This window comes from Rhipicephalus microplus, chromosome 9, assembly GCF_043290135.1.
Source record: "Rhipicephalus microplus isolate Deutch F79 chromosome 9, USDA_Rmic, whole genome shotgun sequence".
Classification (NCBI taxonomy): domain Eukaryota; kingdom Metazoa; phylum Arthropoda; class Arachnida; order Ixodida; family Ixodidae; genus Rhipicephalus; species Rhipicephalus microplus.
In genome coordinates, this window is record NC_134708.1 from 96,109,406 (window position 1) to 96,126,353 (window position 16,948).

At 48.6% G+C, this 16,948-nt stretch overlaps 1 protein-coding gene across 2 annotated transcripts in view; it reads right to left on the reverse strand.

Moving 5' to 3' along the window:
• The window catches only part of LOC142772030 (nose resistant to fluoxetine protein 6-like), a 91,989-nt gene that overhangs the window by 72,211 nt on the left and 2,830 nt on the right, over positions 1–16,948 (reverse strand). For both annotated transcript variants that reach the window (XM_075874105.1, XM_075874104.1), the window contains exon 2: positions 1,608–1,790. In XM_075874105.1, coding sequence (XP_075730220.1) covers positions 1,608–1,749 — 142 coding nt within the window. In that variant the 5' untranslated portion in view covers positions 1,750–1,790. The remainder of the gene's footprint in view (positions 1–1,607; positions 1,791–16,948) is intronic.

The window sequence follows — 16,948 nt, forward strand, 5'->3', positions numbered from 1 at the left end:
GTGCATGACATAATTACAAGCTCATTATTACCAACCAGTGTCAGTTTTTTTTTTCAAAAACTACAAGCCACCAGGTGCAACTATCACCACCTAGCGGGTGCAACGCTCGACCATGTCAGCACACAGAACTGCGACACATATCCACGCAGTTCGCATCAAAAAGTGTTTTCAAACAGGAAACGGGACAGCAGTGCCATCAAACCCAAAACTTTCAGCTCGTTCTCCGTGGTGTTGCGACCGGGTTTTGCGGCACCAAACATCCGGGATCAAGATGTCGAGTAGGAGGAGGTTGAATTTCGTAGAGAGGTTTTTTTTTTAGATAATATACATGGCGCGGGATCTCTGGCCCGAAGCTATACATTGAAAAAGGCTGTCTATTGAGCAAGCTCCGAGAGCCACACTAAGCAGCCCGCGAGGGCTGATTAAATACCGTCTCATCTCCCCAGATCCCTAGATCGGGAAACAGGCCCATACGGCACTGTTCAATAACGTGTCCCGCAGCACACACACGAGCAAAATGGCAGCTATGACGTCGGCATAACTTACGGCGACGTCGTCACGTCAGAGAAGTGGGTTGTTGCCAAGGATTTCCTTAGAGGGTGTCACTAGCGCGATGGAGTCGATCACAGTCGCAAACTTCAAAATTATTTTAAAATATCTTCCAAGTTATATTCGTGGTTGATATTTAACATATTATGTACGCATGTTCGTAGAATTGGTCCCACAGGCTATCTCGGCCGCGAAATCTTGTGTGAGTACCCGTTTATTCTGTTTCATCCACTCAAAGATCTTTCGCGCCATCAAGTTCTGCCAAGACCACGACCGCAAAAAAAAACAATAAGGTTTTAACACACTCTGCTCCAACAAAAAGACACAGACAAAAAAATTGCCCGCAGCTTCCCTCGGGGGAACACTGAGGAGGATGCGGAGCATATAATTGGTTAACGGGATGTTAAAGTGCGACTTACTTGGGTCGATGGCTAAATTGGTTAACGTGGTTGTGAAATGGGGTGTTAAATTGCGACTTACTTGGGTCGCTGGCTAAATTGGTTAACGTGGTTGTAGGAGGGGCGTTAAATGAGTGAACACGTACGACACGTATGCGAAGGGGCAGTGTTTATTTATTGCGACGAACTTTGAGCACGATGGCTTTTAGATGCCATTTTGGCCGGCGCTGGTCGAAGGGACGTCGATCATTGCGACCTCGGACGTCGACGCGCCGTACAAACCAACCGATGAGCGGCAACTGAGCGAGCGAGCACCGACCTTGAGTATATATACAGCGCGACGGCGCATGCACTGTCAGCTGTCGAATGTTCGAGAAGGGGGAGAAGCGCAACGGCGCATGCGCGCGCGTCAGCTGCCGATGTTCTCGAAGCGTGACGGCGCATGCGCGCTACATTATACAGCTAGCGAATGTTCGTGAAGAGGAGAAGCGCACGCGGTGTGTAGAGGAGGAAGGGTGCACAGATGGTGGAGGAGTGAAGCGCGCGCGGTGTGTAGAGGAGGAAGGGATGCACAGATTGTGGAAGAAGGAGGAGGAAGCTTGCGGATGGCGCCGCACTACAAGCCTCGAGTATTAGATGCTCCGCATCTAAAAAGCTCACCTTCAAGACCGGCTGCGCTGCGCCTCACGACAGCATCGACGAACTTTCGCATGTCTGCAGCGCAACTTGCGTTCACGTCCAGGTTGCTCCGAAGGCTGTGATCTAGGCGCTGCAGGAATGGTTTCCACAAAGTAACTTTCATGTTCAGCAGTCCCCGCCGGCGGGCGTAGATGACGCTGTCGACTAAATAATTAAAAGAAAAGCAGACATATTTTGAACAAGGAAAAGTGGTTGCTCACTAACTATAAAATTGCTGCGCGGCTTGTAATCTGCAGAGCGGGACAATGTATTACCACTGTTACGACTTGAGTGAACATGCTCATATAGTGGCAACAGCATTCGGTTGATATGTGGGGTTTAACGTCCGAAAACCACCATATGATTATGAGAGACGCCGTAGCCGGAGGGCTCCGGAAATTTCGACCACCTGAAGTTCTTTAACGTGCACCCAAATCTGAGCACACGGGCCTAGAACATATCCGCCTTCATCGGAAATGCAGCCACCGCAGCCGGGATTTGATCCAGCCACCTGCGGGTCAGCAGCCGTGTACCTTAGCCACTAGACCACCGCGGCAGGGCGTGGCATCAGCATTCATTGTCGTGACTGGGTGTACACCCTGCTTCAATCAGAGCGAAGTTATTGCAAGGTATAGGGTTAAGCTAACTCGGCCGGTTATTGAAGTTGATTTGATAAATAAGCTAGGTGATAAGGTCCGTAAGCGCACCCTCTAGAGCGCTTTATAATCAAGAATTTGATTACCTGTCTGGGTTTTAGAGCACATGTGGTGGCATATGCCCGAAATATGTAAAAGGATGAAGCAATGATGACAGCAGCTGTGCATACCTCCTTTCGTTCTTTTAGGAGTAGGCTCCTTTTGCTGGGGGGGAGGGGAGGGTGTTGTCTCTCGTCGTTGTGCCGGTGTGTACGCTAGTGCTCACTGCTCCCACTAGAGGCGGAGCTGTGCTCTTCGTTTCAAGAGCGCTCACTGGACGACGCGCCGCCGCTTAACGACGCTCGCTCGACTCTCGGCGCATGCTCTAGTCTGATGGGACCACGCCTATATATTGTCACAAAGACACAGGCACGCAGGTACAAAATAGGGCGTTTACTTTCGCAACCCAAGGGCCAGAAACGCGAACACCAGAGCACGCGCACACAGATCTACTTCGTTGTCCTCTTCAGATGCTGGCTACTATAGTTGCCAGCCTACCTTGCGTCAATTCCCCCCTTTCAAGAGAGACCGTCCCGGTCGATTGATTGAGATGCTAGAGGTGGCCATGAAAGAAAAAAAAATGATCACGTCAATAAAAAAAAAGCCCACGCTGTTGTGGATAATAAGGAAAAAGTTCGAAGTGTTCATAAGTCGCGGGCATGGTACGGTTTCATCCGTACTACATGGACTACTTCTGGACGTGGACGTCTTCGGTTTAAACTGGTGTCGGAGCTTTGGGGAACTACCTCGTAATTCACGTCACTGAGGCAGCGCACAACTTCGTAAGGGCCAAAGTAGCGCCGCAATAGCTTCTCCGAAAGCCCACGATGTCGAACTGGTGTCCACACCCATACATAGTCACCTGGTTGATAGTGGACGCTCCTTCGGCCTTGGTTGTAACGGCGAGCGTCGATATCTTGCTGCGCGCGAATGCGGTTCCGTGCAAGCTGGCGGGCTCCCTCGGCTTTCTCAACGAAGTCGTCAACGCTGTCATTTCCGCTGTTGTCCTGGTCTACAGGGAGCATAGCGTCCAATGGTGTTGTGACGCGACGGCCATAAACAAGCTCGAATGGTGTTAGGTCTGTGGTCTCTTGCACAGCGGTGTTATAGGCAAACGTGACGTACGGCAAAATTTCATCCCACGTTTTGTGCTCTACGTCAACATACATAGATAGCATGTCGGCCAATGTTTTGTTTAACCTCTCCGTCAAGCCGTTTGTTTGGGGATGATAAGCTGTTGTTTTCCGGTGGTTGGTGTGCGTCAGCTTGGTGACTTGTTGCAATAACTCTGCCGTAAATGCTGCTCCGCGATCGGTTATGAGAACAGCAGGTGCACCATGGCGTAAAACAATGTCGTGGACAAAGAATCTGGCGACTTCAACTGCAGTTCCCTTAGGCACAGCTTTGGTTTCTGCATAGCGAGTCAGATAGTCGGTCGCGACAATTATCCACTTATTTTCTGAGGATGACGTAGGGAAGGGACCAAGAAGATCCATTCCTACTTGCTGAAATGGTGCTCGAGGTGGATCTAAAGGTTGGAGGAAACCGGCGGGCTTTGCGGGTGGAACTTTACGCCTCTGACAGTCACGGCAGGTGCGGACATAGCGCTGAACGGACGAATACAGCTGTGGCCAGTAGTACTTCTGTCGGATGCGCGCTAATGTCCGAGCAAAGCCTAAGTGACCGGCCGAAGGATCGTCGTGGCACGCCTGCAAAACTTCCTCACGCAGTGCCATTGGAACGGCGAGGAGGAAAGTTTCCTGGCTGCTCTCAAGATTTCTCTTGTAGAGAACATTGTTCCGCAGGCAATACGTAGCCAAACCACGCGAGAGTCGGCGTGGGACGACAACGTCTTCTCCTTGAAGATGCTGGATGACAGGAAGTAGCTCAGTGTCCTCACGTTGAAGCTCAGCCATCCGCACCACATCGACGATGCCAAGAAACGGTAAATCTTGTTCAGTGTCAGATGACGTCGGGGAAATAGGAGCACGAGACAGGCAGTCAGCATCTGTATGCTTATGTCCTGATCGGTAGACCACCGTTATGTCGTACTCTTGAAGGCGGAGGCTCCAGCGGGCGAGGCGGCCTGATGGATCCCGTAGATTGGCAAGCCAACAGAGCGAATGGTGGTCACTGACCGCTCGAAATGGCCGGCCGTATAGGTAGGGTCGAAACTTGCTAATGGCCCAAACGACTGCTAGGCACTCTTTTTCGGTGGCAGAGTAATTAGCCTCTGCTTTTGTGAGACTGCGGCTCGCGTAAGCGATCACACGCTCTGCGCCGTTCTGCCATTGAACTAAAATGGCTCCGATTCCCACGTTGCTGGCGTCTGTGTGGATCTCGGTGTCGGCAGTGTCGTCGAAATGTGCCAGCACTGGAGCTGTCTGCAGTCGATTGCGCAGCTCTACGAAGGCTTGTTGTTGTTCTTCCGTCCATACGAAAGGTACATCTGGCCGTGTCAGTCTTGTAAGAGGTTCCGCAATTTTCGAAAATCCTTCGACAAAACGGCGGTAGTACGCACAGAGTCCGAGAAATCGCTGAACAGCCTTTTTGTCTCCCGGACGAGGGAAATCGGCAACGGCAGCCAACTTCTCCGGATCTGGTCGAACACCCCCTGGGCTAACCACGTGGCCGAGAAACTTGAGTTCCTGATAGCCGAAGTAGCCCTTTTCGGGCTTGATGGTAAGGTTCGCTCTCCTTATTGCAGTGAGGACACTTTTTAGCCTTGAAATATGCTCGTCAAATGTGGTTGAAAACACAACGACATCATCCAAGTATACAAGACACGTCTGCCACTTTAGTCCAGCTAGTACAGTATCCATCATGCGTTGAAACGTGGCGGGAGCGGAACAGAGACCGAAAGGCAGCACTTTAAATTCGTACAGCCCGTCAGGTGTCACGAACGCGGTTTTCTCACGGTCGCCTTCGTCAACTTCAATTTGCCAGTACCCTGACTTGAGATCTAGTGATGTGAAGAACTGGGCGTGGCGTAGACGGTCTAAGGCGTCATCAATCCGTGGCAGGGGGTAAACGTTGCGTTTCGTGACCTTGTTAAGCCGTCGATAGTCAACGCAGAAGCGTAGTGTGTTGTCTTTTTTCTTTACTAAGACAACAGGTGACGCCCACGGACTTGTCGAGGGTTGGATGACGTCATCATTCAGCATTTCTTGAACTTGACGTTTAATCACCTCTCTTTCCTTCGGGGACACACGGTATGGATGTTGGCGAAGAGGCCGCGCCGACTCCTCGGTAACAATGCGGTGTTTTGTAACGGTGGTACGCTGAACTTTCGATGCTGTGGAGAAGCAGTCCGAGAATTCCCTCACAAGGTTTAGCAGCCGCTCTTTTCGTGAATCTGGCAAGTCTGGATTAACGTGAATGCGGCTTCCCAGGTCAGCACAAGCTTTTGCATGTGGTGAAGTCGTATCCATTGTGCTGATATCGAAAAAGTCGGCTATTTCACTGAGGAAAGCGACAGTAGTCCCTCTAGGAACGTGCTGAAACTCATTGCTGAAGTTGGTCAGCAGAACTCGAGAGCGTTTATTCTCTAACCGAACAAGGCATCGGGCTATGCATATGTTTCGTTTGAGCAGCAGCGGGATATTTGCCTCAGCAATACCTTCATAGTCGTTGAATTCGTCGAAAACGTCGCAGGCTACCAAGGTGAACACGCTACTCTTCGGCGGTAACGTGACGTCATCGTCAACAATTCTCAGAGCATTGACGTAACTGCCGTGAGGGTTGCGCGCTAAAGCGTGTGCCGTAGAAAACGTCACTTGCGACTGTTGCAAATCAATCACGGCTCCATTATCACGCAGAAAGTCCAGTCCGAGAATTAGGTCCCTCGAGCAACTCGGCAGTATTATAAAATCTCCGAGATACGTAAATCCGTGAATACTGACTCGCGCTGTGCACCGCCCCACCGGAGTAAGAAGATGGCCCCCTGCCGTACGTATCTGCGACCCAGCCCACTGGGTGGAAACCTTCTTCAGCCTGCAGGCAAGACCCATGCTCATAACAGAGGTGTCTGCTCCAGTGTTGTTGTTGTTGTTGTTTCCCTGTAGAAATGGCTCGTACCCAAAGAAGGGGATTGGCCGATTATAAGGTGAATTTGCCCTAAACTTTCAGCATTGTGTCATTCCTACAATTTTTTTTTGTAACTTAATTTTGATTTGAAATACCGATATCAAGTTTGCAGAAAAAAAAATCAGAAATATTTTGAGACAGCAATTTAGCAATAAAATCGTTTAGTCGCAGTGATGTATTCTTGAACGGCGAATAAAACATCCCTGTGGCTGAAACCCAGTGTAGAGGCTCCAAATGAAAAAAGATCAGGCTGTGATAGTTGCAAGCCCAGTCTTTGAAGAGGTGGTGCTAGTATGCTTTGCCTGAATAAATCGAAACGGCGACAATGTAATAAAAAATGACTGATCGTTTCCTCTTGATTACAGTAAATGCACATAGGGGAATTCAATATGCCTGATCTATGCAAGTAAAAATTGAGGGAGGTAACGCGGCAACGAAATTTCGTGATGACAACTTCCATCATCCTTGATTTAGTCAGTTCACTGCGCCAGGGAAATAACAAGTGTTTGTACTCTGGAGAAGCCGTCAGTGCAGGGTCAGATAAATTTTGCCTGATTTTAAGTGTGCGAAATCGCGCCACCGTAATGTATACTGTATGGGGGAAAATAGGAATAATTGGTGTCGAAAGGGATGCCTTCGCGAGAGAATCAGCTATTTCGTTTAACAACAAACCTTTGTGCCCTGGTGTCCAGATTAAATGAATACTTCGGAGATGACAGGGGATCAACGATTTAAAAAGTTTCACTATAGGTGAGTGACCAGATGCGGACAGAGAAGAGCACACTGATAATGAATCAGTTATGACTGCTACAACTGGAATGGAAATATTTACCTTTCGCAAAGCTAACATTATTGCCATGAATTCAGCCAGAAAGACAGGAAGAAAGTCCGGTAAGCGAAGTGAAAATGACCAATCAAGTACGGGGCAATATATTCCAACGCCTGATTTTTCATGTGATTGAGATGCGTCTGTTGCTATAATGACATTTGTTGGCATAGTACTTAAATGGTCCTGCAATAAACCATTTAAAATGCCTGTAGGTAATAGCTTTGCGTGAGTTGGGAAGATATCATGGTAAACAATTTCTGGAGAATTTTGTTGCTCAGTTAAAGGAATCAGATCACGAACGTGTACATTCAGGGGCTCAAGTAACGATTGAACAAATACTATTTGTGGTTTGGTAAATCTGGGCCAATGCACGGAGAAGAATAGGTCAGGATTAGAAATAAAAATAATTTGTTCAGGGTTAAACGGTGCTTCATATAGTCGTAAAAAGGTCTGCACAGTAAGAATGTTAAAGCGACATAATAAGGTAGGTATTCGTGCTTCAAGGTATAACACTGCATTTGAAGTATACTTTGGAAGTCCTAAGCAGAGCCGTAAAGCCTCTCTTTCCAACAGAACGAGCGGCCGAAGTTTGTAGGCTGGCGCACCAGAGAAAAGAATGCAGCCAAACTCCAACACAGGTCGGACATACATTTTATATACAATCAAAAGTGCCTTTCTTCTCATACCTGATCTGCAATTGCTCAACCTCCGCAATACCCCCATCGCGCGTACTGCTTTTGTCGCGATGTATTCAATGTGAGGGCGCCAATTTAGATGCTCATTATACATAACTCCAAGATATTTCAATGATTGTACTTGTGGGATATCTTGAAGCTTGTAATTAATAGATATGTGCACGGGATGTTTGATTGGAAAAACGAGAATAGCACATTTACCGGTATTGAGGTTAAACTTCAATCCATCCAACCAATGTTCTATTTTATTAAGATATGTTTGCAAGATAGTGTAGAGACAGTGGAAGTCATGTGACATAGCAAAGAAAGCAATGTCATCGGCATAAACATAGGTTTTCACTTCTGGATGAACGGGGATGGTACTAAGCAATATGTTGAATAAAACCGGGGAAAGTACTGACCCCTGAGGTACACCTCGGGTTTGCTTGTCAATTAGCGCCATTACTTCTTCGTCGTCCACGGTTACCGCAATGTTTGATGTCACCACTCTTCGCATCCCGTTTGACTGCGTCTGTACATCTTTTTGCTGTTGTCGCTGTCGTCGTAGTGGAGGATCTTCCGTAGAGTCAGCGTCAGCGGCCTCACCTCCGGAGGTCGCTGAACTCAGTTTTCCCGACTTGCAGGACTGGGTGAACGGCGTCTTGGAGCGCCGCGTGAATAGGCTGGGCTCGGTGACCTGTAGCGAGCAGGCGACAACGAGCGAGGCTCTTGTGACCGATGTTCAATACTGCGACGATTCGAGATGAAACTCTCTATTTCCTGTGGTCGCTCGCCAGGTCGTGCACGAGGGGCATTAGGCGAAAATCCACGGAGACCCACACGACGGTATGGACATGTCCGGTAGACGTGTCCGGCTTCCCCGCAGTGGAAGCAAAGGGGCCTGTGGTCGGGTGTACGCCAGATGTCACTCTTTCTCGGTCTTGCTTCGGCGATCAACGGTGAGCTGCGAGGGCGGAAGCCTACCTCCATTTGTTGAGCGTGTCGCTCATTGGGGTAACATACGCTGGTGGAACTGCACGATGGACGACGTCGCACTGCTTCCGCGTAGCTCATCTCGACGCAGTGCCTCTGTTGTGGCGCCTCGGATGGTTGGGGAGCGTGAACGGCTTGCCGTAGCTCGGCGCGTACCATCTCCGCAACGGAGAGCTGCTCTGCAGGTGAAGCAGTCACCTGCATCTTTTGTAGCTCTTCCTTAATGAGAGCTCTGATAAGCTCTCGCAACGCGCTGATGTCATTGCCGAGAGTGACAGAAGTGACCTCACTTGGGTTTACACCACGGTTATACTGTCTGGCACGCTGTTGAAGGGCCCTCTCCATGGCAGTGGCTTCCTCATGGAACTCCGCAAGTGTCGCAGGCGGGTTTCGAATCAGGCCGGCAAAAATCTCTTCTTTAACACCACGCATTAGGTGGTGAACTTTCTTGGATTCGGACATGGAGGGCTCCGCACGCTTGAAAAGCCGATCCATGTCCTCTACGTAGGTCGTCACCCTTTCGTTAGGGCCTTGAACCCTTGCCTCTATAGCACGCTCCGCTGTCTCCTTCCTGTCCTCTCGGGAAAATGCCTTGAGGAACTGCCGTTGAAACTCCTCCCATGACGTAAGCGCTGCTTCATGGTTCTCAAACCACGTTTTCGCGGAGTCCTCCAGGAAGCAGTACACATAGCGTAGCTTACGCTCTGGTGTCCAATCATTGATGACGGCGACCCGGTTGAAATGCTCGAGCCAGTCGTCGGCATCTTCAAAAGCAGCTCCATGAAATGTCTTCGGCGTCTTGGGCTGGTTGATAACCAGGTGCGCTGGTGCTGGCGCGGTGACGTTAGGCGGGGTTTGATTCATAGCCCTCTGACGTTCAGGCAGCAAACCGTGCTGTGGCTCGAGTCCCTGGAGACGACGGCTGGAACGTACGTGCACAGGGGTAAGTTCGGCTGAGCTACTCGATGGACTTGCGTCAGGGGTGCTCTCAGGGGACCGTATCATCTACCGTACCCAGCACCTCCACCAGAAAATGTCACAAAGACACAGGCACGCAGGTACAAAATAGGGCGTTTACTTTCGCAACCCAAGGGCCAGAAACGCGAACACCAGAGCACGCGCACACAGATCTACTTCGTTGTCCTCTTCAGATGCTGGCTACTATAGTTGCCAGCCTACCTTGCGTCAATATAACACTCGCCCATGTGCTTCCTCTCTCCTTTGCCGGACACCACTCAGTGCGTGCCCCGCCGCGGTGGTCTAGTGGCTAAGGTACTCGGCTGCTGACTCGCAGGTCGCGTGATCAAATCCCGGCTGCGGCGGCTGCATTTCCGTTGGAGGCGAAAATGCTGTAAGCCCATGTGCTCAGATTTGGGTGCACGACCAGGAGGTCGAAATTTCCGGATCCCTCCACTACGGCGTCTCTCATAATCGTATGGTGGTTTTGGGACGTTAAACCCCACATATCAATCAATCCCCATTCAGTGCGCTTCGACACTGTTCTCCACCATGTGCATCGAAGAAGCTAAGGGGGTGGAGCGGGGGGCTCGCAAGGCGGCTGCAGTGCGGGCTCCTCTGGGTCCATGTGTTTCGGGGGGGGGGGGGGGGAACCTAATGGGGGTGGCGGGAGGCGCTGCAAGAAACCTTCGCTATAGTAATAATAATAATAATAATAATAATAATAATAATAATAATAATAATAATAATTGTTGGAGTTTAACGCCCTAATACCTTCAATGCCTTGATAGGGCACATCTTTGTAGTATGGTCTAGGTGGATGTACGGAATATTCATGGTTTACCAGAGTAAGCTCCTTGATCATCATTCACTTCTGGATATGGCATCAGTTTTTGTTTTGCATCCTCCCCTTTGCATTATATATGTGTCCTTATTATCAAAATAAAACTAGTTGGAAGTCAGCGATCTTAGTATCTGTTGTCTGATTCTTTCCTAATTGTCGTATGCGCTGTTAATTCTTTGAAATGAAAAAATAAAGCTGAAAGTTTGCGCTCGCCCACGTCTTCTACGCTTTTGCCTCATTTGGCATGTCATTTAATAAATTGACGTTTGACTTAGACATGTGCCCCCTCATAACGAAGTAAGAAAAGCTAGCATAATTTCACGTGCATTATTACCGGGGCTTTTGCCCAAAACTTTGATGCCTCGGAAATTCAGAGCACACATTCACCTTCGGGAGTGTGTTTATAAAAAGTCTCCAGCGATTTCGGGTACTTCATACTCAAATATGTGAGAGCAGTGAGCTGTTCCGGTATGTTTAGAAAAAGTTGTGCACAATTTAGAGTACTTGGAACTTTACTATGATAGAGCATTAGGCCTCCCCCCCCCGTCCCCCCCAAAGGCAGAATGAGAAATGGACATTGATGGTCATAAGACTTTCCGCTTGAAGATGTGTTGATCGATGCTGGCTTTTTCAGCAAACACTTAATACTAGTACATGTTTAATAAAGCAAAAAAACAAGTACAGTATCATAGTCATTCTCAATTGCCTTTCACGCGGAGCATCTTTCCATAACTTCATCTGTTCCCTGTAATCATAAATATAGCGCCGACCTGCCTGCTATATACACGCTACTTCACTGCGTGTGTTTTTAATATATTATTATTTAGTGTTTTACGTCCCAAAACCATGATGTGATTATAAGAGACGTCGTGGTGAACAGCAGCCAAGCTCCCTATAGCCACTGCTACACCGAGGCGGTCTGCACGTGTTTTTCGTGCTTTTTTAGATGCGCGGCAGCTCTGACTAGCCTGTGTAACGCTGCCCCGTGTGTCCGCACAAAGGCCCCACAATGTGTTCCCCCGCCGCAGTTGTGACGATGCCAACTTAGGTCAAGCTGCGGCTGCGCGTTGACGTCACTTTCTCCTTCACCCGCAGCAGCTGCCAGCTGCTCCGCCCGCTCGCAAAACATTTCTCTCTCGCTTCACCGTCTCCACCGCCCGCAACACTCGACCTCACGTCAAGTGGAAACACTCTTTCGGCTCGTTTATCTGAGATGAAATTTACACAAAACCCAACCCGCCTCCCTTGTCCTTGCATTTCAAAGAGACGTTTACTCGAGTAAAAGCTACACAGAGGAAATTTTGGCCACCTGGGGTTCTTTACCGTGCACCCAAATCTGAGCACACGGGCCTACAACATTTCCACCTCCATCGGAAATGCAGTCGCCGCAGCCGGGATTCGATACCGCGACCTGCGGGTCAGCAGCCGAGTACCTTAGCTACTGGATCACCATGGCGGGGTGCCATTCACTGAAATCGGTCTATATATGTATAGCGCTAGCCAGGGGTATACCATCCTCGCAAGCACAACCGCTACCTATCGGCTGACTGAAACTGGTACCTATGCTTGTGTTGCCATCGTTAACGCAACTGTAAACAACTGGTTAAATAAAACATGTATGTGATACTTGTTCACATGTGTGCGCGTACGATATTTGTGCACACCTTTGTCATCCTCTTGAAACGTTTCGCTCGATTGAAATATTGCGCCACAGTGACCTTCTCCCCGCATCCTTCGCATAACATCGATTCCCATAATACGAAAGATCTGCACTCCCCCCCCCCCCCCCCGCTATTTCACAGTGAAAGCTGTTATGAGATCCAAACTTGGGTCACGCACGGTGCCGTATATAGTTGTCCGCCGCCACCCCCGGATCCGTAACCTCTATTGCGAAGTAAAAAAAAAAAAAACTAGCACCAAAAACGCAGTGGGGCTCGAACCCGGGTCCGCTGTGTGCCAGACCAGTTTTGCACCGCTGAGCAACGCCTGTGATTTTTTTTTCATGGTATTTATTGAAGTACTTGGGCAATAAAGACAAAATCAAGCGAACAAAAGTACAATCAAATCGCGAAAGTAAGCGTTCAGGCGTTACTCATAAACACTAAATGGCTAACACAGCGTGAGTTCCTCACATGGAGAGTTCTTCACATCGTGTTATACAAACAAAAAAGGGGTGAGATCAAACAGTTCTCTAAGACGGAGTACCAGTCCGGTCTAAAGTCTAGCTCGTCGTAAATGTTTTTTAGGTGGATAGCCATTTGAATGAAGTGTGCGCTTGAAGAGGTGGTGGGCTCTGCATTGTGGTCTTGCATTCGTGTCTTCCGGTGATTTTTTTCTTGCTTGCTTTATTGCCGGTTTCCGTATCCTATGCACATAAACAATGACATGACGCATCGGCGTGTCTCAGTTCATAGGGCACTGAGCCACGCCGGTGCGTGATAGTTGTTCGCAAACTTGCCTTAGGCTGGCTTGATGTCGGGAAAGGAATCGCGTTAATATGAGTAGTAAAGCGGTTTAGAAGAGCGATAGAGCAACGAGGCATCACACAATGCTAATAGCGTATCGAGTGGGTCATTTAATCCTCCAACCCATTAAAAAAGCTTGTTTTCAATTACCTATTAGCTGTGGCGCATACCCACTTCAGCCATAATTCTTCATCGTCGTCGGCCACTGCGTGAACAATTGACACAAAATACCCTGCAAGTGTAAAGCGGATACCACCCTTCTCAGAAGAATTACGAAAAATAGCATAGTGAATGCTGGTCTGCTGCTCAGAAATTATTATTAATAATGCCGTAGTGGGTACCTAGAAAGTGTGCTTGCAGCAGTTACCCAATGGGTGTGTAGAAAAGGCTCTGAAAGGCCACTCTTCTAGCTTTCGCTGTGACTGTGCTGTGCCTTCCGCGCAGGCCTGGCGTTTTTTAGGGGCGAAGCTCCTTTATGGCGTGGGCTTGTTGCTCCTCCGTATGTTTATATGTATGTACCCACCAGTGGCACATACCCGCTCTAGAGCGGGTATGTGCTACCGGTGTTGCGAAATGGGAGATGGTGGTACTTGGAGTGTTCACTAGATGAATGCACGGACAGACGGGCAGACAGACTAGCAGATGCACAGATGGATGGGCGCGCGGATGTATGGACTCATGGACGGACGCATGGATTGACGCACGGATGGTCGCGCGGATGAACGGAAGCAAGAACGAACGGACGGAAACAGGGACGGGCTGACAGACGCTTCGCCCCACTCATCATCATTCATTCCGTGGATATGCTGTGATTTTTTTTTAATGAAAGACACGGCGTTCGGTTAGTGCACGACGCCAGAGGCTGAAATTCATAGGCGTACCAGTTCTTTACTGGTCAGCTACATCGTGTATAGATAGCACACTTCAGTTTACCAAGCTCGAGACAAATATGTATAGATGCATAGGTTCTACCACGGTGACAAAAAAAAACAATAATGACGATGAAGAAGCAAGCTGTTCCTTTCCTTCATCGCAAAGTATGTCGAGAGTTAGGTATGAAATAATGTAGGGTTTAAAAAATGCTGCAGATCTCACGTACTTGGGAATCGACATTATGCGAAGCAATCGGAGGGAAGGTGACCGTGACGAAGATTAGCGTCTATTTCAAAAATAATTCCGAAACCTGTCGTAGTTCTGTGGTAGAATGCTTGACTGCTGTGCATGGACAAGGCAATCCGCTCATTTATTAGGCACGCGAGATGGCGTTAAACAGCTTTAGTATTGAAATTTTGAATGTTGCACAACCTTTAATTTCCCTTCATAATAAACAGTGTGGCCAATCCCCTTTGTTGGTATGAGCCAGTTTCTCTTAGGCTACTAAACAAGTCACTGAAGATGTCCCTTCTTTTTTTTTTTTACTCCGTCAGCGTCTTTTTCGTGCTGCAGCTAAAATGTTAAACAGGTCGTTTCGCAGAAATTCTGCTGTCAGCATCGTTGGCTGTGAACGATAAACCGGCGTTGTCGGGGAGCGAATGGCATCATGCGACTACATGTAGTTACGTCATCGTTCACGTCAAGATGACGTTAGCGTGACGTGAACGCTCGAAGGAGGTCACTTCTGCTCGTGGACGCGCGCGAACACATGACATCAGTGATGTAGCTAGGGAGTGGCAAACCAGGCCCAAAGCCCCCTCCCCTATAAATTTTTCTTTTCGCATTGGAATACAGGGCGAAAAATGACCACTTGAAGGAAGTGCCCCACTACCCCGAAATCAAGCAGGCGTCCTGCCCCAGAACATTTCCGCTTATGGCCCGGGAGGACATGCATTCGTGCGCCATTTTTAACCATTTAAAACCCCGCAGTAAAAAAAAGAAAGTACCAGACCACTGCGAAAACAGGAAAAGCAGCCTCTCAAGAGCCTTTTAGATGCGAAGCAGCTTTGTGACTTACATTGTGTAACGCCGTACGTACTTGCGTCCGTACGAACGCCTCAAAACCGCGTTCCCCTCACTGAGGGTGTATCACGCCCCAGCTGTGCGTTAACGTCACGCTTCCCTCGCAGGTGCGCGCTGACATCACTCTCTTCCTCACTCGCAGCACTCTCGCCACAGCACCTGCACACTCCTCCGTCCACTTGCAACACACTTCTATTTCGCTTCACCCTCTTCACCGCCCGCAACGCTCGACTGCACGTACAGTGGAAACACTCTTCTGAGATGAAACTGCCACGAAACCCAACCCACCTTTTATATTTTTGCGTTTCAAGCAAACGTTTACTCGAGTAAACGCTACACCATGTTTCGCTTAAAACCGTTCTTCCAGCACCCGCGTCGACGCCCGTTTGAACCGAGTCAACGCCGTTCGCACCGCTGCGGCTTCGCATTCCCTCAGGGTTCCCTTCGGGGAGCCCTGATGTCGGGGGAGCCCGGGTCTATAATTTTTGTTCAGGCAAAGCTCCTTAGATCTCCTCTGTAGTAGTAGTAGTAGTAGTAGAAGTAGTATGTAGCTTTAAGAATTGTTCACTATATGGCGTTGTGTGTATGTCCTTGGAAATAATATCACTAGATGGCGTTAGTGCTTTTTGTATATTGACAGACAGACAGACGGACAGACGGATGGACGAACAAACAGACGGACAGGCAGACAGACAGACGGATGAATGGACGGGCGGTCGACAGACAGATGGACGATTACTTATATAGTTGATGGACAGATAGACGGACGCATGGACAGACAGACGGATGGACGGAGGACGGACGGGCTAATGGACAGAAAGACGGACGGAAGCTTCTTCTCGCTCATCATCATTAACTCTGTGGATATGCTGCAAAATTCTTAAACACTGTTGCGGCAAGCACTACACGTACATTTGCATGGCACCCACTACACCATAAATCCTGACAATTTTCATGTAGTGAGGAAGCGGCCACTATTCGTCATTATTCGGAAAAGCGTTGTCACTGCACGCTTGTAAGGCATCATGCTCACTTTGTTCATGTGGGGCTGGCGACGATGAAAAATTACGCCTGAGATTTTAATAGTAATTTAGGGCCATTGAGTGGCCCACTCGTCACGCAATTCGCAGTGTGTTATGGCGGATTGCTAAATTACGCTTCTAAAACACTGTATGACAGATATGTTTACAAAACAAAAGTGGTTACACAATTTAGAGTACTTCGTACACTAATATAGGAGAGCTGAAAGTCGTCCCGGCGGTAGTTTTCAGATATTGTCACGAGGTCGTGACGTGGCCAAAGACAGGATACTTTGTGTTGGAATTTAACTGTTTATTTGGGCGAACCTATGCCCGGTAAACGGAAAATCCAATTACAGTAGCAGTCTTGGACTGATAGCGGCGAACGGAGCGTCGGCCGTCGATCAACAACTGACAAGCGGCGAAGTGCGTCGGCATTTATACTCTTGCCATCGAATGTTCTAGCGTTATCGCTGGCATTGGCGTAGGTTCCAGAATAATCTGTACAGTTCGCAGAGTGGGCGTGATCTTCTTTGTTGGTCTTCTTTGGTGGTTGGTCTTCTTTGGTGGTAGAGTACTGGGGGGCAGCCACGCTGAGGGGCGGGGTTTCCATTCTCATCCCGGTATTTCTTGTTTACCTAAATATTTTCTTGATTCTCGTGATAGTGCAAATTCCAAAGAGTTTCTGGCTAAATATTTTTAAGTAATAATGCCACACTAGTTAGGTGATAATACTCATATACAAACCTGCTAAATAATAATTAGGTCTGTGCTGACTGCCACGGCAAAAAGGCATGATGGTATA